The sequence below is a fragment of the Syngnathus acus genome, chromosome 1, assembly GCF_901709675.1.
Source record: "Syngnathus acus chromosome 1, fSynAcu1.2, whole genome shotgun sequence".
Taxonomy (NCBI): domain Eukaryota; kingdom Metazoa; phylum Chordata; class Actinopteri; order Syngnathiformes; family Syngnathidae; genus Syngnathus; species Syngnathus acus.
Genome location: NC_051087.1, coordinates 10,773,241 through 10,795,348, shown reverse-complemented (window position 1 = coordinate 10,795,348; position 22,108 = coordinate 10,773,241). Strand labels below are relative to the sequence as shown.

Below are 22,108 nucleotides of genomic sequence, written 5' to 3'. Positions count from 1 at the left end.
TTGGCAGCAATGAAGGGTGTGAGCTAAAGTGGAGTGTTCAAGGTTACAAGAGGCCACTGAAATAGAAAACTCTTTGCTGTGCAATGATTTTCTGAGCAGAGAAGTCATTAATGCAGGAATACTATCATGAAACTGCAATTCAAATGGGCAGCTATGACAGTAGAGGACGTGCCCAATTAATGCCAAAAAAGCTTTTTAAGGTGCTTACATCATTTTGGGGGGAGTACTACTTTTCCTACCAGTTTAAATCCTACCTCACTGGCAGAGAAGTTTATGTTATCATGGATGAACGGTTGAGGTGTTCCCTAAGATTTAATTTGAGGTCCAACATGTTTTTATTTATGATGATACTTAGGGGCTCATCAGGAGACACGGCAGAAGTTTGCACAGTTATGCTGATGCACTAAATGGTCAATTCTCCAAATCACCATAGCCTGATGGATCTTTTTCTTTTTTTTTTTTAAACTGTCTTCTAAATGAAGGTCTGAATGACTTTCTTCAACTCAGCCTGGACAAAACTGTTGTTTTAGTTAGAATCCCATAATTTCAAAATCACAAGTTTCTTGCACCACAAAGTTAAACTTTGGCTGTTATCTTTGCCTCGGATCTTATTTTCGATCCCATAGTAAAAACTGAATCCAGTGTTTTTGAGAAAACGGATGTGCTAATGCATGCTTTTATCCCCAGTTGCATTGATTACCTTAAACCTCTCCTTTATGGTTTTCCTAGAACTTTTATTGATTTGCAGTTACTGCAGAATTTATTAGCCTCTCTGTTGACGAAGACCAGATCTGGTTTTAGAAGTCCTGTCTTGGCTCTGTGTGTGTTTCAGGATTGATCTTAAGGTTCTTTTATTCATTTATAAAACCATTTATGGCAGATCTCATTTTCTACCCATTTCTCAGACCCACGGTAAGACATCATCCCAAATCTATCAGTGGAATGACCTGCCTGCCTGCATCTAGATGTCGGAAGATACAAATAGCCTGTGTTTCCACCTTTCGCCATTAAAAAATACAGAATAATAGCTTTGTGTTCAACTAAACAAGCCCACACTGAGGAAGTGTGCAATAAGATGTAAAATCCATGCCTCTGGTCAAAAAAGAAAACTGGATGCAAATCACAATGCAATTGCATGGAACTGGTTGAATCCTAAAAATAAAAAATAAAAATTTTTTTTTTCTTGAGTCATTAGTCGGTGTCCTGTCATCTATGTTCGTGTAAAACAGCATCATATAAAGAACATTTTAAAAGGGAATTATGTAAAGCTTAGTGATCAAATTGCTGTCCAACCAGTCAGACTCCATTTAAAACATTTACTCCTCTAAAGTGTTATTGACTCAGGTAATCAGAGGCAGACATCTAGCTGCTGAACTTGATTGTCAACCTGTCACCAGCAATTGTTCCCACCTACTAAGCGCAAAAAACTATTATCAGAATGCCAAACATAGTTGTGGCATCTGCAGGCACTCTCTATAAAATGTCCACTTGGGCCATCCGAAGTCATTCCTCGTTGACTGCAGCCTCCACCTGTATCTCTTGACCATGTCTCTCATCCAAGGCCGCTCAGGCACCAGAACCCGCAGCATCTCCTCCGCCAGCACCATGAGCATGAGCGGGGGCCGACTGCAGCTCGGCGGGGGAGCCCAGTCATCCATCTCTGGCGGTTTCTACCAGGGCCGCTCGCCCAGCGTTTATGGTGGCTCAGGGGGCTTTGGCACCCGCATCTCCCAGGGCACCATCAACCTCTCTTATGGCAACTCGCTCGGTGTTGATATCATGGGGGCTAATGAGAAAAGCACCATGCAGAACCTCAACGACCGCCTGGCCACCTATCTGGATAAGGTAAGAGATCAGGAGCAACAAGGGCAGGATACAAATGTCTTTCTTCATCTTCTTCTTTGTTGTCTTTTTACATTTTTTTTTTTCTAAAATAGTCATCTTCGGACTGAATCAGAGCATTTTACTAAAATCTGTCAATAGATAAATAAAAAATCAGGTCAAAGGGGTCCATGTGAAATTCCATTGAATTAATTTGAAAAGCATTTATTTTCTTAAAGTGATATACAGTTGTTGAAAAAAAATAGACCACCATTTTGTTCATTTTAAATGCTTGGCACAACTATTTGTTTGGGCAAATCAAACATTGAAAATTAAAATAGCTAACAAGAGTTTTATTAAAGGTATGAAATGTTAATGACCAAAATCATTTAAATTGTAACAGCAATATCTATGCCACTGTACTTCCCAAATCACTGCTTTTAGGCATTTTGTATTTGAATATATCTGTTATTCACAGACATATTTAGTTGTACATGGTAATAAAATGAACAATTAAGACAGCAAGGTAGTCTCAAAATATTTTTATTGACTGTATATTTCTCCATCGGTCTTTGCCGGTGTCAGGCAGAACAATTAAATGTTTTTCTCAAAAAAACAAAACAAATCTCAAACAGTGTATTCACTTTTTCTGACATATCTATTTGGTGGTGTGCTGTTAGATTCAACATGTGTGCCTTGGTCGGATAGTAACAACACAAAACATAAATATAAAACTTACATATATAATGGCGGCTGCTTATACTGAAATGTTCGCACGGAAATGATTACTACTTCAAGCAAAGACTTAATGACTTGTTGATTGTCTGAAATTGTTTTGTGTCTACAGGTACGCTCTCTGGAGTCTGCCAACAGGAAGTTGGATTTGCAAATCAGAGAGTTCAATGAGAAGAGGTCTTACATTGCCAGGGACTTCGCCGCCTACTTTGTCACCATCAATGAACTGCGAGCTCAGGTGACTATTCCTGCAATGCAAAAACAAACAAAAAAAACTAGGCTCAAAGCGCAAGTCTAGACTCGTTATCCACCATTAGACTTAATGAGGAAGCGGGTGTGGCTGGGTGGAACATGTCACATAACAAGTTCACATTTTTAGATAACAGATAACCAGCAAATGCTTCGCACAATGTTGGAAAGACACTCACTTCCAAAACAATGCTCAAAGGATTATCAGGCTAAGGATTTGCATGTTTCTGAGGCAAACATGCTAACCACTGGTTGAGGTTCTGGAATCGAATCTCTGCTCCCGATGTAGAGTTGGCACGTTCTTCCCATGCTTCTTTCTCCTGTTTCCTCCCACATTCCGTCAGAATGTCTTTCTTCTCTTTTAGATTGCAAGGAGGTATGCAGAGAATCAGAGCATCATCCTGCAGATTGACAATGCACAACTGGCGGCGGACGACTTTAAAATGAAGTAAGTTGAAGATGGATTTAAAAGTACCCGATGCATGAATAGTAACCCGTCTTTTCTGTAAGATATGAGGTGGAGATGAACACGCGTGCACTGGTGGAGTCTGATTTGGCTCGTCTTCGAGGGGTCCGTGAGAGCATGATTCTTGCCATTAGTGATCTGAAAATGCAGATACAGAATCTGAAGGATGAACTGGCACAACTCAAGCGAATCCATGAGGAGGTCAGCTCATTTCAACTCATGTGCTTCGAATCAATGCTCCCCTCTGCTGGTTGTGTCTCATCCTCGCAGCAGTAGAACATGTGCATAACCAATATTTTTTTCCTATGATGCAGGAGATGAATGCAGCAAGGTCACAATGCACTGGTAACATTGATGTTGGAGTGGACAGCCCGTCGTCTGTGGACCTTTCCAAGATCATTCAAGAAGTGAGGGAGCAGTATGAAGCTCTGGCACTGAAGAACAAACAGGAACTGGAAAGATGGTACCAAGCGAAGGTGAGATGGGATACAATGTTTCCAATAAAATGCACAAAATAATGACATACTAAAGTAGTGGTGAGCAAAGTGTGGCACGGGGGCCACATATGGATCAATTGTTCCTTAATCCAGCCCACCGAGGTTTCCTGGAATAATTGTTACATGAATTAAGATGTATTTCCCTAAAATTAGTTAATCCAAATTAATAATTAAAAAAAAAAAACAAGCTGTAGAAAATGAACGGATGAAAAGCAGGCAAATGGTGAATGGAATGGTTTTATTTGTGTGTGTTCTAGATGGATTCCCTCCAGTCCGAAATCAAAGTTTACAGCACAGATGTAAAAACCTTTTCTTCCCAACTATCTGAGCTGAAGCGGACATACCAGAGTTTGGAGATCACATATCAGGGCATCCTTGCAGAGGTAAGCCAACTTCCTGTCCGCTGCATGTGCCCACACGTAGCCGTTCCGCTCAGGCCTACCTCCTCCGCCATGCAGATCGAATGCCTCCGTCAGAACCTCGCCGATACCAAGTCACGATACAGCAATCAGATCAGCCAACTTCAGATTACCATCAACCGCCTGGAGGAAGAGCTGCAGCACCTCAAAGTGTCCATTGAGGAACAGAAGACCGAGTACCAACTGCTGCTGGACCTCAAGATGAGGCTGGAGAGGGAGATCGCCGAGTACCGTCGTCTGCTGGATGGAGAATCATATGAGCAGAAAAAGTGAGAGCAAATTCATTCGCAATCCATGTATGAGATGGATGACCTTACTCATATCGCACTGTCATCTCTCTTTAAAGGCCTTTGGTCATCAGCAAGGTGGTGGTGGAAGGTAAGCCAGTGTCACTCTTCCATCCATGAATTGACACCACGTGTTCTCTTGGATGTTCTCATGACCTCTTTTCCCTCCACCTTCGCAGAGCACAAGCCCCATGTGGAGAGGAGAGTGAAGACCATTGTGGAACAAATCGTCGACGGAAAGGTGGTGTCCACCAGCGTGGACACTCAGAGACAAGATATTTAAATGGTTACGCATACTCCTAAATGAACCATTTACTTCTCTCCTTTTGAAAAACACAACATGAAAAAGAGCTGTGTTTACTTTCAGATGTTCTCCTTTTCCCCATAAATACATTTATGCAGCAAATAAAAGAGAAATGAGCAGCAACTTGCTCAGTATTTGGACAAAGAAAGGAATATGGTAATAATAAAATCAAAAAAGATGTACATCATGCACATCACAAGGTGTTGCCTTCGCTAAGTATGCACAAAATCCAGTGTTTTGGTTTTAAAAGTATTGTTTTGAATATAGTCTGCACAAATAAATAGCTTAATTTGTCTGATGGAAAAATTGTAATTTTGACATGAAAACACCACTGGTACAAAATAAAAGTGTCTTGCTGCAAGTTTATGGTGTCCGTCTTTTGTTTAACTTCTCTGAACAGTCGCAATGACAGTATAAATATTTTTATACTGAGTAAAAAGGGAACAGACATATCTTTACAGGCTACATGTGCTTAACACTAATGGGCACATCCAAGCAATAGTCACATTCAGCATGTGTGGTAACATTATGGTTTCATTGCACACAATGGCGTGCAAAATATAACCCGGACTGCTGAGCACCTGAAGCTGTACGTCCAGCAAAAATGCAAAGAATTTCACCTGCAAAGCTTCAATAGTTAGTGTGTCTGGTTCCCAAATTATTCTCGAGTGTCGTTAAAAGGAGAGTTGATGGAACACAGTTTTTTTTTTAAAGATGCTAGACATCAAATTTAATTGAAATTAAATTAAAGCCATTGCAGACATTAATTTACAAATTGTTTTGTTCTGTTTTTGCGCAACATTCCAACTTCATTCGTATAGGTATGAGCTGTCAATTATTGTCTGTGAATTTGGTAAATGTGTGCCCTCCTGTGGCGCAAACTGTGTATTACAGGCAGGACGCATATAAAACTGGCAGGACAGCGGCACTCTGAGAGTGATGTGCATTCCAGTTCTTTTAAGTGAACTGAATCTTTGGAATCAGTTCATTGAAAAGATTCGTTCAAACGAATCGTTCAACAAATCGGATTAGTGAGGGAACGAATCCTAACTTTCCCGTTCGCGAACGAGTTAATGGGTCAACTGCCTGCCTTCCCGTGCATCAATGGATCAGTCAGTGAATGTGTTGCGTCTCCTGGCGTGAACTATGTAAGCCAGAATGTAGATTTACGATTTGCCAACGAAAGAAAGAATCACTCACTGAAACACCACTTCTTTTATGCACGTTTTCTCCAAGCTAACGGCTAACTTTATTGCATGAAGGGATGCGCCGTTATGCAACAACGGGGAGATTATGCTCCTCTTTGGGTAATCTTTATTTCATAACACTTAAAATAACGTGTGTGCATGTATACGCCTAAATATTGTTATCCAATATATCTACTGCAATTTCACATTAGATTGCTGGTTTGAAATTTACTTTTAATATTATTATTATTATTTCCAAATAAATATTTATGTTAAAACTTGTCTGGTGTTTTATTCCTTGTTTTTTTATTCGCCAATTAAAACATAAAAATCAGACATTTAGTTAACTGCTTTATATGACAATATGTGTAGGTACACCTCATGGACACTTCAATAGGTACACTACAGGAGGTAAAAAAAAAAAAGGATAAATAAATAAAGGGTTAATTGCACAATAAAAGTACATTCATGTACATTCTCACACCTGGGATCGAACCAAGCGCTTACCGAGCAAGAGCCCGTGTCAGTATCCAGTTGACTATTTCAACCTGGAAACCCGTGGTCGTCTGCACTGTTTTGTACTAGTGATGTGCATTCCAGTTAAGTGAACTGAACCTTTAGAATCGGTTCACTCAAAATATTTGTTCAAAAGAATCGTTCACCGAATCGTTCACTACACTTTCTTATTTATTTATTCTTTTTTCTTTTTTTACCTCGTGTAGTGTACCTATTGTAGTGTCCACGAGGTGTACCTAATCACAGGCCACTTCAATAGGGAAAAAGCTTAAGTGAAAGTGAAAAGTGCCACACCCGCCCTCACCCCCACCTCCTGATTGGCTGTTTGATCTGTGACGTCCCTTGGACACTCCATTAGGTACACCGCCATTTTCAAGTGTACCTAATAACAGGCCACTTTATTAGGGAAATATCATGGTCAAAGGTCACAGGTGTCAAGCTCTAGTCCTCGGGGCCGCATTCCAACATGTTTTCCAAGTGACCCTCGTTAAGTGCACCTGCGTGAAAAGTTTTTGGTCATTTTCACGTTCTGCAGAGCTAAAACTTTTCACGCAGGTGCACTTAACGAGGGAATCACACGGACACTCCATTAGGTACATTGCCATTTTCAAGTGTACATAACAGGCCACTTTATTAGGGAAATATCATGGTCAAAGGTCACAGGTGTCAAGCTTTAGTCCTCGGGGCCGCATTCCAACATGTTTTCCAAGAGTCCCTCGTTAAATGCACCTGCGTGAAAAGTTTTTGGTCATTTTCACGTTCTGCAGGAGCTAAAACTTTTCACGCAGGTGCACTTAACGAGGGAATCACACGGACACTCCATTAGGTACACCGCCATTTTCAAGTGTACCTAATAACAGGCCACTTTATTAGGGAAATATCATGGTCAAAGGTCACAGGTGTCAAGCGCTAGTCCTCAGGGCCGCATTCCAACATGTTTTCCAAGATTCCCTCGTTAAGTCCACCTGCGTGAAAGGTTTTTGGTCATTTTCACGTTCTGCAGAGCTAAAACTTTTCACGCAGGTGCACTTAACGAGGGAATCACACGGACTCTCTACCCTATGGAACCCTCGCTTACGTTACATGGAATATATATGGTTTTATGGAGCAGCTCACAAGCAAAAACTTATAATGGTTATATGGGGTAGCACACGAGCAACTGTGTTGCAAATTTTTCTATGATAAAATAGTTTAGGTCTCACTGTGATTTGAACCCAGGTCACTGGGGTGAGAGTCCAGAGGACTAACTACTACACTATGAAACCCTCGCTCACATTGCATGGAATATATATGGTTTTATGGAGCAGCTCACAAGCAAATTGTTATGGTTATATGGGGCAGCACGAGCAACTGTGTTGCAAATCTTTCTATGATCAAATATTTTAGGTCTCACTGTGATTTGAATCCAGGTCGCTGGGGTGAGAGTCCAGAGCACTAACTACTACACTATGTAACGCTAACCCTAGCTCTAACCCTAATCCTAGCTCTAACCCTAACCCTAGCTCTAACCCTAGCTCCAACCCTAACCCTAACCCTAGCTCTAACCCTAACCCTAAACCTAACCCTAACCCTAACACTAACCCTAGCTCTATCCCTACCCTAACCCTAGCTCTAACCCTAACCCTAGCTCTAACCCTAACCCTAGCTCAAACCCTAACCCTATCCTAGCCCTAGCGCTAACCCTAACCTTAGCTCTAACCCTAAACTAATCCTAGCTTTAACCCTAAACCTAGCTTTAACCCTAACCCTTAAGTTTTAGGGAAGTGTATGGTTATATGGGGCAGCAACTATGTTGCAAATTTTCTATGATAAAATATTTTAGGTCCCTATGGGATTTGAACGCAGGTCACTGGGGTGAGAGTCCAGAGAAGTAACCACTACACTATGGAACCCTCACTTATGTTACATGGAATCTATATGGCTTTATGGAGCACCTCACAAGCAAATATAATGGTTATATGGGGCAACACACGACCAACTGTGTTGCAAATTTTTCTATGATAAAATACTTTAGGTCTCACTCGGATTTGAACCCGGTTCGCTGGGGTAGGAGTCCAGAGTACTAACCACTACACTACGGAACTCTCGCTCACATTGCTTGGAATATATATGGTTTTATGGAGCAGCTCACAAGCAAATAGCTCAGTGGTCCCCAACCTTTTTTGCACCACGGACCGGTTACGTGTCAGAAATATTTTCGCGGACCGGCCTTTATATGAATAAATAATACATTTATATAAATAAATAATACATTTATAATAAATATATAAATACGATGAAATAAAATAATACGACTATTTCTTTCTTTTAGTAGTTTTTTTTTTAGTTTTTCCTTGCCCTCTTGGGAGCTTAAGATCAGGTTTGATTTTTTATATTATGTATTTTATGTGCTCTCTCTGCGTCCATTGCAGCCTGGTGATCCTGACAGCAGGACATGTATCACCTTTTCTCATTTTGTGTCCCCAAAGACATTGTGTGTTCAAATGAGATTTAAGATGATGATGAGCATAAAATGCTACTTCAGAAGTAATTAATGGGATTGCCTTGAGCTTTTTCTTTGGCGCTGGTCTGGTCACTTTAGAAAGTAATTCGTTCACTCTCGTTCACCGAAAAGAAATTCGTTCTTTTGAACGAATCGTTCACTAACGAGCCAACACTACTCTGGGACCGCGTTGGGACGCCTCTGCTCTACATTATCCAAAGATGTGGATGTGCGTACGAACTGTCTGGATGGATAATTCACAGGAATTCAACAACCGTTGAATCTAATAATAATCAGAAATATTAAAATTGTGTACACTAAAATGGGTAGTAAATATGTTACTTGGTAGTTCTGTGCAGTACCATTGGCCTCTTGGCCACCAGGTGGCATTTTTGTCTTTCTAAGAGTAAACCTACCTACTTTGCCTCTTGACGTTCAGTTGCGAATAAGGCCAATAGTGACTATGATTTTTTTTTTAAGTGTTATATTACAATATATATATATATATGCTATTTCATAACTGATTTAACTAATTTATGCAATTAATGCACTGGAAAAATTCTAAGGCTGATATTTTCTGGGACACCATAAATGAAAAACTTAAATAGCATGTTTGTAGGTGGTGAAGAAATGATCAATGCATGAGCAACAAAACGTTTTGTCAATGAAGTGTGCATGCCAGCCATCACGTTCACATTAATATGGAAAATTGTTTGAACATTTATTCAATAAATCAAGAACAATGTCCATAATACTTTGTCCTCACCAGTAAGACAATTTAGCACCACCGAGCAGAATAAAAATCTTACAACATGTGCTGACAACTTTGGAATATATATCACAAAAGGTGCACTAACATAATTTTGCACTTGTATAATGACTTCTATCCTCCCGCCCACCTCCTCCCAGCACACCAATAACTCTTGCCTTCCATTACATTTTTGCACACTGAAGCACCTTTGGCAAATTTCTGGGAAACTTTGTTGCTAGGAAGGCCAAACCGCACACTACTTGACAACTGCATGCGACTAATGAGATTAGAACATAGTGCTTCACGACTAGTACTCATAAAGAACAGTTGTTAATCAGTACAGGTTTTTTCCCTCTATATATCCGTTAGAAAGGCAAAGTTGTCATCGTCATTCTATTTGTGTATTGAATTATGTTACTACTAGTGAGCACAAAGTCCACACAATTACGTGGTGGACCTTCAGCCGGATATACAGGGACATACTGTTCAAACGTCTTTCCATACATTTACTGAACTTGCCTCGACAAGACCAGGCTGTTCTCAACCAAGACACCCGCGGGCGCTCCGTGCAAAGAATGCACGCCACTTTCATGAGTGCACCTGGCAACTCCCTTGTCTTCTGCACAAGAAACAACATGTGGCATGAAAGCTTAAGTAGTAACACAAACATTCACACGTACTGTACTTATAACTGTGTGCAAGAAATGCAAAGTTTGTTTTATAAAAAAATTTCCAACAACAGACCAACAGTGAGACTGAGAAGAATGAACAGTGGCACTGTTTGTGGCATCTGTGCAGACTGATAAATATGCAGACAGTATGACAAAAAAATGCAAACTTGAATGTGGACTGGAGCAAGAATAGTCAGAAGCATTGCGTGCAGTAAAAAAAGTACATACAATAGTGCATCTGTCATTAAATAGCAGCTGCAATAAACACCAGCAATATTATTCAAAATGTGGCAGCTCCCCAAATACAATATCTTCATTCTGTAAGTCACTCCTTTGTTTTTATTCATATAAATGTTGCAAGTGAGTGGACAATAGCTCTGTTCATGTCTTTTGCAATCTCTGTTGGAAATTTCCAGATCTCCGTGAGCATGTAGAGAGTGCTGCACAAAGCATTGAGGGGAGTTAAAGGGTGGGGCCAACACCTGCAGGCTGTCACCTGACCACACAAACCTGTCTGAACCTGAATTCAAGCATAGTATTTAAAAGTTCACAAAGAAAGCAGCTCCTGTTGCCGCGTTCCCTCAGTGCAGGCCCGAAATGCTTATTTCACTGAAAATGGACAGAAGATAAAATATTGTTTCCTTGTTCTTTGTATGTCTGTCAAGTCAAGGATTAAAAAAAATGTTAGTTTTCATAAAACCTGTTGCATTTGAGGGAGTGGATAAATTCCCATGGAGATTAGGAGCAAATGGCCTGTTTTACGGGGTGGACTGTGCACTTTTATGTCTTATGTTCCATTTTTTTCTCCAACTTGATAGTTCCACACCCAACTAAAAGCACCTTGGGCTCTTTCTGACTTGCAGGTCAGGGCACAAAGCACATTTCTGACATGCTCTAACTTCTTTCCCCTAAAGCTGCAATCTTTTCTTTTTTTTTAGCTTACTGAGCATTTTGTGTTGCAAAGTGAATTTGAATGCATTTTCTTCATCATGAATGTGCATGCAGCTCTTTTTAGATACGAAATAAAAAGTATGATGACCTGGGTAAAAAAAAAAAAGTATAGACCCTGTAAAGTGTTTCCAAATGAATGAACTTGTTTGAAGATAGTTGCTGGAATTATTGAAAGACTGAGAACAATGAAGTAGTCAATTGTGGAGATATAGCATGCATTTCACTGTGCTTCACTAATTCAGTCCTTCTGATTTTTTTCATAAGAAAGATGCTAAATTGCATTCATCTTAGTTGGTTGGCAGTTAAGCTGGGCGTGGTGGCAGCCAACGCTTTTAATGAATGTGTCTGAGAGCGGAGACAATGGCTTGATTTTTCATGAGTCTCATTTTATATACTTGGCAAGTTCTTAAATCATTCCGATTGGTCAGGGTTGTTAACAAAACGTTTTTTTACGTCAGACATCAATTAGATCATTCTGATGGACGTCAAGGTTGAACTCCTGGAAACAATTCCAAATGTTAAGTTGCTGCAAGTTGCTTTCAACCTAATTATAATGATGCGAACAAAGAAAATCTTTCAAGTGGAGGCACATTAAAATTTTGCAATGATCCAGTTGGAGCACAGATCTAGATCCTGTTTAAAATACATACCAATATCATGTCATACCAGCTCAATCAATTAGATATGTTCGCAATGAATCAGAAAACGTTTTGAAGGAAATGTTAAAAACCTCAAATCAAATTGCTAATTCGCTTCACTCCAAGATTCCTGCCACGCCTTGCGCTAATGCCTCACATTCCAATGTCGCTGTTCACTTTGGCGTGACTCCGAAGCAGTCAAGTATGAGCATGTGAAAATGGCCGCTTGACGCTAAAGTGTCTCCATTTGCTCAATAGAGCTTGCCAAGAGAGCTAATCTAAGATTCAAGACTTCAAATCTGTTTCTCCTTTTTCCTCCACCACCATCCATGTTTTCTCTGATCGTCGTAGAGCAGGAGTGTCAAACTCATTCAGAGACTAGTAAAAACTGTTAAAATATTTTAAAAAAACAAATGGTAATAAAAATTGTAAGCAACAACTCTGTTGTTTTAAAAGTGAAGACAATTTGTAATTTTAATAATGACACAAAGTCCGTGCAAAATATGTCTTCGCGGACCACATAAAATGATGTGGCGGGACGGATCTGGCCCGCGGGCCTTGAGTTTGACATCTATGCCGTAGAGCCTGATTGTATGTGACATCACCTTGCAAAATGTTTGCTAAACAAAGGTTTATGAAACGAATGGATGGATTTGGAGAAGATTGGAGAGTACATTTTAATTATATTGTACAACGAGCTTGAATTGATTTCACAATCAAGGAATTCTTGCAATTCTTGAGCTTGCAAATACTCAGGTTATTTAATTATCCTTCCGTCTATTTATGTTATCTACGTTGTCTGTACTAATTTTCAAAATGATATAGTTGCAATTTGAGCAGTGCATGCTATTGCGTTTTGCATATGCACAACAAATTCAAACAATGATAAAACCAGCTACTATACTTGCGGGATTTCTGATTGATGATCAAAACCACAATGCATTGTTAAGTAACCTTGAAAGAGCCACAGTTGTTTGCCGAATGTTCTGCAACTTTTCGTGCAAAATTCTACTTCATTCTCATGAGAACAGGCTACACAGCTGTACAGATTGTGAAATCCTCAGGTACCAACTTGCCATGTTGTTTTAATTGATACCTCATGTTCCTGAAACCGACTCGACCAGAGTAGCAACATGCTCGGATCAGCTTATTACTCCTTTGCCGCACCCACCAGTCACAGCCACAGTGTCATATTGCGCCTCTTATGCAAGCACCAAGCATTGACTTGTAGAGCAGAGCAGAACTACAGTAGTCAACGTAGATGTTATGTCAAATTCTTTGGTATTAAAAGGCTAACATCAGAGATACAAACTAGGACAAAACTACCACCTACATTGGCGGAGTGTTAAAATCAGGAGTAATTCAATCAAATTGTGATCCTTTTATGACATGCCTTACACAAAGTGTTTTCTTATCTGAGGTTATACTAACGAAACACATGGATCTGCTTGATGAGCCTCAATTCTTAACAACTGTATTCAAGCCGTATGAAAACCCTTCATGAAATTGAACTGTAGACAGCTGAGTTTACCAAAGCCTCAGTGATGAAACAGGTCGTTTTCATATTTGCTCAAAATAAAAGTTGAAGGGGAGTGAAACTGCTCTCTGCATGCATGAATTTGCAATACTTGTTTCTTATATAACTAGTTTTTGTCCTTGGCCCACAGGGTTTAGCATAGCAGTAACTCATTGAACATAGATCATCTGTCAGAGCACTGACTTGACAATTCAAACTGGTTGGATCTGACAAAGCAGCCTCGGGCTGACCGGGAAGGGTGCGGCCCTTTCACTATTCATACTTTTAAGCAATAAAATATAGTTGTAATTGAAACATACCTTTTATCTACAAACACATTTATAAAGTGTGATTGCAACGAGAATCCGACATTTTGGATGTCTTTTCAATTAATATAAGTATATATATATTTTTAATTGCTTCCAGATGCCCCACTTTCTCCTTCAGATCCTACCAGGTAAATTAACTCAAGGGATAAGCGGGAAGGGTGAGGCCACAGATCTTAGTTCATGCTCCTCCCATCCACACGCCTCCACCTGCACCAGAGGCGCCTTGTGCTGCATAAAAAGGGGACCCGGGAGGAACTGTGTATCTCAGTCCATCATCTCCTCTCTGAGCAAGCAGGCAGGCAGGCAGACACTACCGACCAGTCAACATAATGTCAAACTTCAGCAGGTCCTCGCTAACTAGCCGCTCCTACGCGGGTGGAAACCTGTCCAGCGGTATTCGCAGGGGCCAGGCTTTGAGTGTTTATGGAGGTGCAGGTGGAAGCGGCGCAAGAATCTCCAGCAGCAGTTTTAGCTCAGGGAGGTGGTGCAGGTTACGCTGGTGGTGCAGGTTACGGCTTCAGCATGGGAGGTGGCGCAGGCTTCGGCATGGGCGACGGCATGGATCTGCATGTCAGCGCCAACGAGAAGGCCACTATGCAGAACCTGAACGACCGCCTGGCCTCTTACCTTGACAAGGTTCGCAGCCTTGAGAAGGCCAATGCCGAGCTGGAGCTGAAGATCCGTCAGTTCTTGGATAGCAAGGCCTCCCCCACTGCCCGCGACTACAGTGCTTATCAGATCACCATCAGCGACTTACAGGGAAAGGTAAGAATACATGTCTTCTTCTAATATGTGTGTACAGTCGTCATGAAATGTCACTAACATGCTTTATTTCTAAATCTCACAGATCCAGGATGCCACACGCATCAATGGAGGCATCTACCTGGCCATTGACAATGCAAAACTGGCAGCAGATGATTTCAAAACTAAGTAAGTGACAAAACTGACAACGAATACACACAACAAATTAAAAGCACTTTGAATTATTTTCTGACGTCTTGCTGTCTTACAGGTATGACAATGAGCTGGCTATGCGTCTGTCAGTGGAGTCGGACATTGCCGGTCTGAAGAGAATGTTGGATGAGCTGACACTGGTCCGCTCAGACCTGGAGATGCAGATCGAAGGCCTCAAGGATGAGCTTGTCCACCTCAAACGTAACCACGAGGAAGTGAGCAGCAAACCTTTTCATATTCTATGTCTGAGTTACTACAAGTTTCTCTCCATCCAACGTCTTACCAATGTTTTTACATAACAGGAAATGGCAGCCATGAGGCTACAGATGACTGGACAGATCAACGTAGAGGTAGACGCCAAACCACAGGCCGACCTGAGCAGAGTCATTGCTGAGATCAGAGAGCAGTACGAAAGCATGGCCGCAAAGAACAAGAGAGATGTGGAAGCCTGGTTCCAGAGCAAGGTAATTCCCACTGAAACGTTTTTGCTTGTTCCGTAGCATGTATTGGAGTAGGGCAATAACACTATCTATTGCAGAGCGAGGCATTGAACAAGGAAATGGCTGTCAGCACAGAAACTCTCCAAACCTCCAGATCGGAGATCTCAGAGATCCGTCGCACCCTGCAGGCCTTGGAAATCGAACTACAGTCTCAACTTAGCATGGTAAGTAATCGTGCGACTGTCAGCTGGAACTAATGTCCCTGTCTGTATATTCCTGAATGCTAAAATCACTCATGTACACGCTCCTACAGAAAGGATCCCTGGAAAACACGTTAGCCGAAACCGAAACCCGATATGCCATGATTCTCCAAGGACTCCAGTCACAGGTCACATGTCTTGAAGAACAACTGATGCAACTGCGTGCCGAGATAGAAAACCAGAGCAGAGAATACAACATGCTCCTTGATATTAAGACCAGACTTGAGAAGGAAATTGCAGAGTACAGGAGACTTATGGATGGCGAGGGCAGGTGAGAGAAAATTGGCTTACAGTTTGTGTGATCAGAAGCAAAGTGCAGTCTTCAGATCTGAACCACCTACTTTTTAACTGGTATTTCATACATGCGCTGTATTTGTCCTTCCCCAGCATCGGTACGAACAAAAACACCACCACCAAGATAGTCATGGTCACAGAGGAGCTGGTGGATGGCAGGGTGGTCTCCTCTACAACCACCTCCGCCTAAGATGCCTTACCCAGCAAACAGCAGCCGAAAGGGGTGTGACGCCTAAAGATTACTCTGTCATTGCAAACCAACAAAATGATTGGATAAAAGGCTCCCTTGTCTGCCGACTTACTCCTTGTGTCTGTGTTTGATTACTTGTTTGACTTTTTTGTCAGTCTGCAACCGTTTTATTTCAGTGTGTGATAGGTCTGACATCAAGATCAGGCAAATGTATAAAAATGGACAAAACAAAGTCTTCAGGGTGTATTAAAATGTTACAATAGTTTCCATATCATTGTACTCTACAAGGTTTCAGCTACAAGGAAAACAAACAAACAAACAATGCAATTTAAAAATTGCATTTCATTTCAGGCTGTGGTTTTGTCGTAACACATCAATTTTCAATGTGGTCACTGTGGAAGAGAATGCTTTAGGTTTACTCAGTGCATGCTGGACTACCTGCTCAAAAGTCAGTTCAATGTCAGTAACAGTCACTCGGAGATTTCGCACTTTAAGGTTAATGTCGTTAAAATCTAATTTTTCACACTGTTCATGTATAATAGGGATCAAAATGAAGCTGGCGGTGAAAGGGTTAAGTCTTAGTTCAGGTGTATTATTAGATTTAGCCATTTTTGGCACGTAATTTAATGAACTTGATGAGTTTTAGCACCGTGACTTTCCCCAGCTGAAAGCTCGACACATTTTCCCATCAAGATGTACGCTTTGCATGCTTAGACCAGTTAAAACCAGCTTTGGCCATGGAATCATAAATAACAAATAGCAGCACATCCTATAGGCTATGTTAAGGTCTGTGTGGAATTTATGAAAGAGAAAAATATTTGTACCATTTTGACTTGGTATTTTTCAGCTCTCAAGTCATAATTCTTGACCACACATCTAGAGAACCACCATATGTACCTGTGTTCTATTTATGGAGGCTCCACAAATATATTCTCCAGTATTTTAGTCTGTGTTTATTAATATTTGCCATACCCAAAGGAAGGGAAGAAAAAAAAACAAGGAGTTTGATCTGAATACGAAACAAATATGAAAAGTCGTTAACAAATAAGCATGGCTGAGTTTTTAGTAGCTGATTTCAGAACAGGCAATCTATGAAATAAAAATAAAACTACTGTAAATTCTTTAGCTTTTAAAATGACCTTTTCAAGATTATTTCAAGAACCTGCCATTTTCTAAATCTGGCCCCCAGCTTCTACAATACAGCATGAATGAAATTGGGCACCGATGCTGTCGGCTAGCCTTTAATAAGCTCTAATAAAATTTTAAATAGATGGTTTGAACAGGTCAAAGTGGATTTGGAGTTTACCATCTCTCTCCAATTAGGCTCCACATTTCTGCATTTTGATTTTGTAGTCGGTTAAAATATGTTTATCTGTGCTATTTTGGGAAGAACAAGTAAGCTGTTTAAAATCTCAGTGGTGTATTTATTTATTTATTTATCATCTAAAAAATGAAATCACACAAGCATTAACTGCACGACCTTTAATGTCTTAGAGTCTCTTCCAAGCTATGACTCAATCTCATCCACATCTACATCGACAGTCTTGCTGCTCTCAACCACCCTCCCTGTCGACGACCGTCTCCACCACTGTGATGACCTTGGTGATCACTGTACGAAAGAAAAGAAGCATGAGCAAATGTAGTTCTTGAGTTTCAACTAATTGTGCTTTCAAGGATACTAACCTTGTTTTGAGCTGGTGAAGAAGAATAAAACCAGAATACATTAGTTAATTTCTTGTCTGATATTGTGAATTTTATAATTCAGAAATTAGTCTCATTCCCACCTGTCCTCTTCTCCATCCAACAGCCGTCTGTACTCTGCAATCTCCATCTCCAGTCGAGTTTTAAGGTCCAACAGCATGTCATATTCGTGCTTAGTGCTGGTGATGCTGGCGTGGATCTGGGAAAGCTGGGCCTCTAAGCTCACAACCATGTTCTGCAGACCTGCCAGCTGAGCAGCGTAGCGGGATTGAGTTTCTGCCAGGGTGCCCTCCAGGGATGCTTTCTGGTGGTGTAATACAAAAAAGACATGAGTGGGCAGTCTGAGATGAACATTTAAGTGAGTCGCCAGGATACACGTACCATGCTAAAATGGGACTGGAGTTCAATCTCAAGCCTCTGGAGTATACACGTGAGTTCTTTGACTTCAGAGCGGGATGTCATCAAAGACTCTGTGTGTGTCATCACTTCCTGCTCTACTGCTGCCATCTTGGCACATCGCAGACACAATGCGACATGTTAACTTTATCAATTTATTCTATTTATTTATTTTGTTATCTTTACCTTGGTCTGGTACCAGGACTCGAGTTCCCTGCAGTTCTTGGCAATCATAGCCTCATAGTGTTCTCTGATCTCTGTCATAATCTCGTTCAGGTCTGGAGAGGGCGATGCGTCCACGGACACGTTTACCTGACCGCCCATCTGACTCCTGAGCAGAGCCAATTCCTGTGGGGAGTCAAAGAGGGAATCTTCTCATCTGATGACTTTCCTGGTTTTGGTATTTTCAAAATGTGTGTGTGTGCATACATTTGGAATCTTTCAAATGGGCCTGTGAGGCAAACTGCATTAACGGAAGTAAAGAAGAATGCATGGAAGTGAACTCGGGGGAGAGGGCAGTGTTTGTAAAAACATTCACCTAACATGGAACTTCCTCAGAGTTCTAAGAGGGGAGTGTGGTCCTGTGTGTACTTTAGGACTGTCTAAAGCCACAATAGACTGTGACAAATGATGACACTTCACAAACCATGGAATGAATAGTGAATGGAAGAGCGATGGTGTTTACTACACACTGAGGTGAAGAATTTAGTGTAAACACATCACGGGTGTTATTCATGCGATGGAATGTATTGATCAAGATAAAAGTCATTCTTCTAGCTCAAGCACCTTTGTTTAAACTGCGGTGGGACACCCTCACCTCTTCATGGTTGTTTTTCAGCATGATGAGCTCATCCTTCAGACCGTCCACTTGGCACTCCAGATCCATTCTGATCAACTTCATCTCTTCCTGCATTTTCTTCAGCCCAGCGATGTCAGCCTCCACGGTCAATCTCATGGCTAGCTCATTCTCATACCTGAGAGCGTCAAAGTGGTCGGTGAGGTTTAGAGGGCAGACGTGGATGTCAAGTATGTGGTAATACACACACATATACTCACTTCATTTTAAAGTCATCAGCAGCCAGTATCGCATTGTCCGTGTCCAAGATTGTCTTGGCATTGAGTCTGGCAGCGACATGGATCTGACAAGGAAACAAAAATTGATCAGAGACCTTGAGCCTTGCAACTGGCTGATGACCAGTTCAGAGAGTAGTTTGCGTTTTGCCCAATGTCGATGACAACCCTGAATAGGATAAGCGGTGTTGAAAATGGATGGAGGGATGGTCACAACATGAGCTCATTGGTCAAAAATATATGCCATCTCAAGCAATACTTCACATTAGACTATTAATAAATTCAGGCGAAAGTAGTCATCAGGAGAAATTAATTTCCCCGGTGATAACATTTTTTGTTTGTTTTAGTTTTACCGGTATTGCTTTTATTTGCTCACATCTTATGAGGGCAGAGCCTTATTCCTGCTGACTTTGAGTGATGGGCAGATTCTGAAATGTTTGCAAGCCAATGAGTAATCTTTTCAGGCTCATTTGTATCCTACTTTCAGTCAAAATGTGCAAATCTTCAAATTGGCTATTAAGATTGAGCCCAATGATCAATGCCTAGCAACAAATGGCAGCAATTATTATTCAGATTATTCTGCATATAAAAGCACTACCGTATTTTGCGCACTATAAGGCACACCGGATTATAAGGCGCACCTTCAATGAATGGCCCATTTTAAAACTTTGTCCATATATAAGATATATACATTTGGCCCGCGGGCCGGACTTTGGACACGCCTGCTGTAATGGCTCACTATTGGTCCATATATAAGGCGCACCTGATTATAAGGCGCACTATCGGCTTTTGAGAAAATTGGAGGTTTTTAGGTACGCCTTATAGTGCGGAAAGTACGGTACTATAACATCAAAGCTACATTTGGTGTGATGCTGGTGGTGGAATTAAATTTTACTTTCCATCATCTAAACGGACTTGGTGCCATCATATCTGCTTTGTCCAACACACAGGGGGGATAATCCTGGAATGTGTGATTCCGCTCACCTTATCCTTCAGGTCATCAGTGATGGCGAAGTAATTGGTGTAGTCACGGCTGACGACAGTTCTGCTCTGGCACCAGTCTCGGATCTGCTTGTCCAATCGATCGTTCTCCCTCTCCAGGGTGCGCACCTTCTCCAGGTAAGAAGCCAGACGGTCGTTCAGATTCTGCATGGTGGCCTTCTCATTGGCGCCGACGTGGAGGTCCAAGCCATCGGCCAGATTGAAACCCGGGGCGGGTAGGTAGCACGACTGGGCGGAGGAGATGCGGGTGCCGTGACCACCGGCTCCACCGTAGACGCTCAGTGTTTTCTCCCCGTAAGATCTCGTGCTCAGAGACATGATGGAGGATCTGGATGTGGACAGGATCTGCAGTTGTGAGCATCACTTCGCTCCCTGAGTTATATATAGTAGTAGTAGTGTCAAGTGGGAGGGGTTTTAGTTGAAAGCGAAGAATGTGTCTGCCATTACGCCATGTAATCGCTCCATCACCACACGGGTGGTGCCTAGTGGGTGAGGGTTTCATCCCGCCCCCATTACAGGTCCAACTTGTGATTCCACATTTTATCATTTCTCCACGAATGTGACCATTCTTGGAATACTTCTTGACTATCCCCCAAACCTTGTTAGGAATGCATAATTGTCACCTTCCGTATTTATTCCCAGACAAAACAAGCAGTTTGCACTAACACGCGCGAAATGTCAAAGTGTTCACTCAAAATGTTTGCTCACAGCTGTGACAAGAAATTACACACGGGGGTGACAATTTCACATTTGCCAAACAAGGGCCAAAGGTTGGGACCAAGGTTATTGGTCAAAGTCAAATATATCAGAGCAGGAATGAGCAAGGTTGCATTAACCGATGCTTGTGGAATCATTTTTCATCAACGTGTCACACAGCCACATCACGTGGGGAAATGTAAAAATTAAAATATTCTTGTTGTCTGGCTTTTGTCTTCATCTGTACGGATGAAGAATGAATTTTTTTCTTAACCAACGTCAGATGTTAAGAGCTTCAATATAAGTTATATTAATAAATACTACATTATTTCAAAAATATGTTTGAAAGTGTAGCAACAACCTCATATAAGAGAAAGGAAGCATGAGATGGAAAATAAATTTGTCACATTAGCATTACGCGAAAAGAAATGAAAACGAAATTTCATGTTAACTCTTTCCTGCTGATGTTGATGATCAAAGAAATAAAAGCAATGCCAGAAATAGCAAGACACTGTGATGATGCCTCAGTCATGAGGTCAGGACTATAACTTGCACTTCTGTGAGGAATTCTGTGATAAAAAATGATTGATTATGAGCAATGAGTGAAATATTTTTTGCCGCATCATGACTTCCCTCAGAATGTCGTCTTAGCTAATAGATACAAATGCACAATGTGCAGGATACAAAAGTTTGCTTTGTGTTGATTGTCCACTTTCCCTTTATAGAGTATATTTTAAAATGTTAACTCATCAAAAACCTGTGCTGTAAACCTTTATACAAAACTATGAAAGCGGCCACACCAGAATATATGAAATTTATGTAAAAACATAAACATGATCAATTCAAAACATGAATCGGATCACGTAAAAATGTGATGATTATCATGTAAAAACATGAAACGCCAACTTTTTCACTTTTGAACTTTTCATTTTAGCTTCACATTTTCAAATCATTTTCACATTTTTACATGATACGTTTCACATACTTACATGATCATTTTCACAATAAATTTTCAAGTCTTTGTTTGTCTTGACGCTTCCCCACTATAATGATTGCTTGTCACCAGTGGCTCAAAAGGATCATAACAAAATGTCTCAACAACTGCCAGAAACGACATCTTCTCTCCAGTGTAAAATGATCACTTGCATATTTGTATTTTAAACGCTCATCTTGTTGAGCAACATAGCCGTGCTGCTTGACTGCTGTTCTCTGTCATCACACACACACATCTCGTCGGCCCGATAAAGAGAGCGACGTCTGGCAGGATGACAGATGGTATGGTGAC

At 41.0% G+C, this 22,108-nt stretch overlaps 2 protein-coding genes across 2 annotated transcripts; one reads left to right on the top strand and one right to left on the bottom strand.

The window, feature by feature from the left end:
* The first annotated feature begins 1,473 nt into the window (after positions 1-1,473).
* LOC119139509 (keratin, type I cytoskeletal 13-like) lies at positions 1,474-16,069 on the top strand. Its single transcript, XM_037280338.1, has 15 exons — positions 1,474-1,845; positions 2,669-2,794; positions 3,171-3,253; positions 3,316-3,472; positions 3,586-3,747; positions 4,026-4,151; positions 4,227-4,456; positions 4,534-4,555; positions 14,249-14,584; positions 14,667-14,749; positions 14,832-14,988; positions 15,076-15,237; positions 15,312-15,437; positions 15,527-15,744; positions 15,861-16,069. The coding sequence occupies exons 1-15, from the start codon at positions 1,546-1,548 to the stop codon at positions 15,955-15,957; spliced, it is 2,385 nt and encodes a 794-aa protein (XP_037136233.1). The 5' UTR covers positions 1,474-1,545; the 3' UTR covers positions 15,958-16,069.
* Positions 16,070-17,424: 1,355 nt separating this feature from the next.
* krt98 (keratin 98) lies at positions 17,425-20,534 on the bottom strand. The gene is given in 9 exon segments (XM_037243376.1): positions 17,425-17,524; positions 17,526-17,566; positions 17,641-17,651; positions 17,742-17,962; positions 18,040-18,165; positions 18,241-18,402; positions 18,872-19,028; positions 19,111-19,193; positions 20,110-20,534. Coding segments are annotated over 9 exon segments (1,197 nt in total). The 5' UTR covers positions 20,446-20,534; the 3' UTR covers positions 17,425-17,464.
* Positions 20,535-22,108: the final 1,574 nt, after the last annotated feature.

Coding starts and splice junctions, on each gene's coding strand:
- LOC119139509 (XM_037280338.1), top strand. CDS start 1,546: ATGTCTCTCATCCAAGGCCGCTCAGGCACCAGAACCCGCAGCATCTCC. Junction 3,748..4,025: donor AAAGATGGTACCAAGCGAAG/GTGAGATGGGAT, acceptor TGTGTGTTCTAG/ATGGATTCCCTCCAGTCCGA. Junction 4,556..14,248: donor CTTTGGTCATCAGCAAGGTG/GTGGTGGAAGGT, acceptor GTGTTTATGGAG/GTGCAGGTGGAAGCGGCGCA.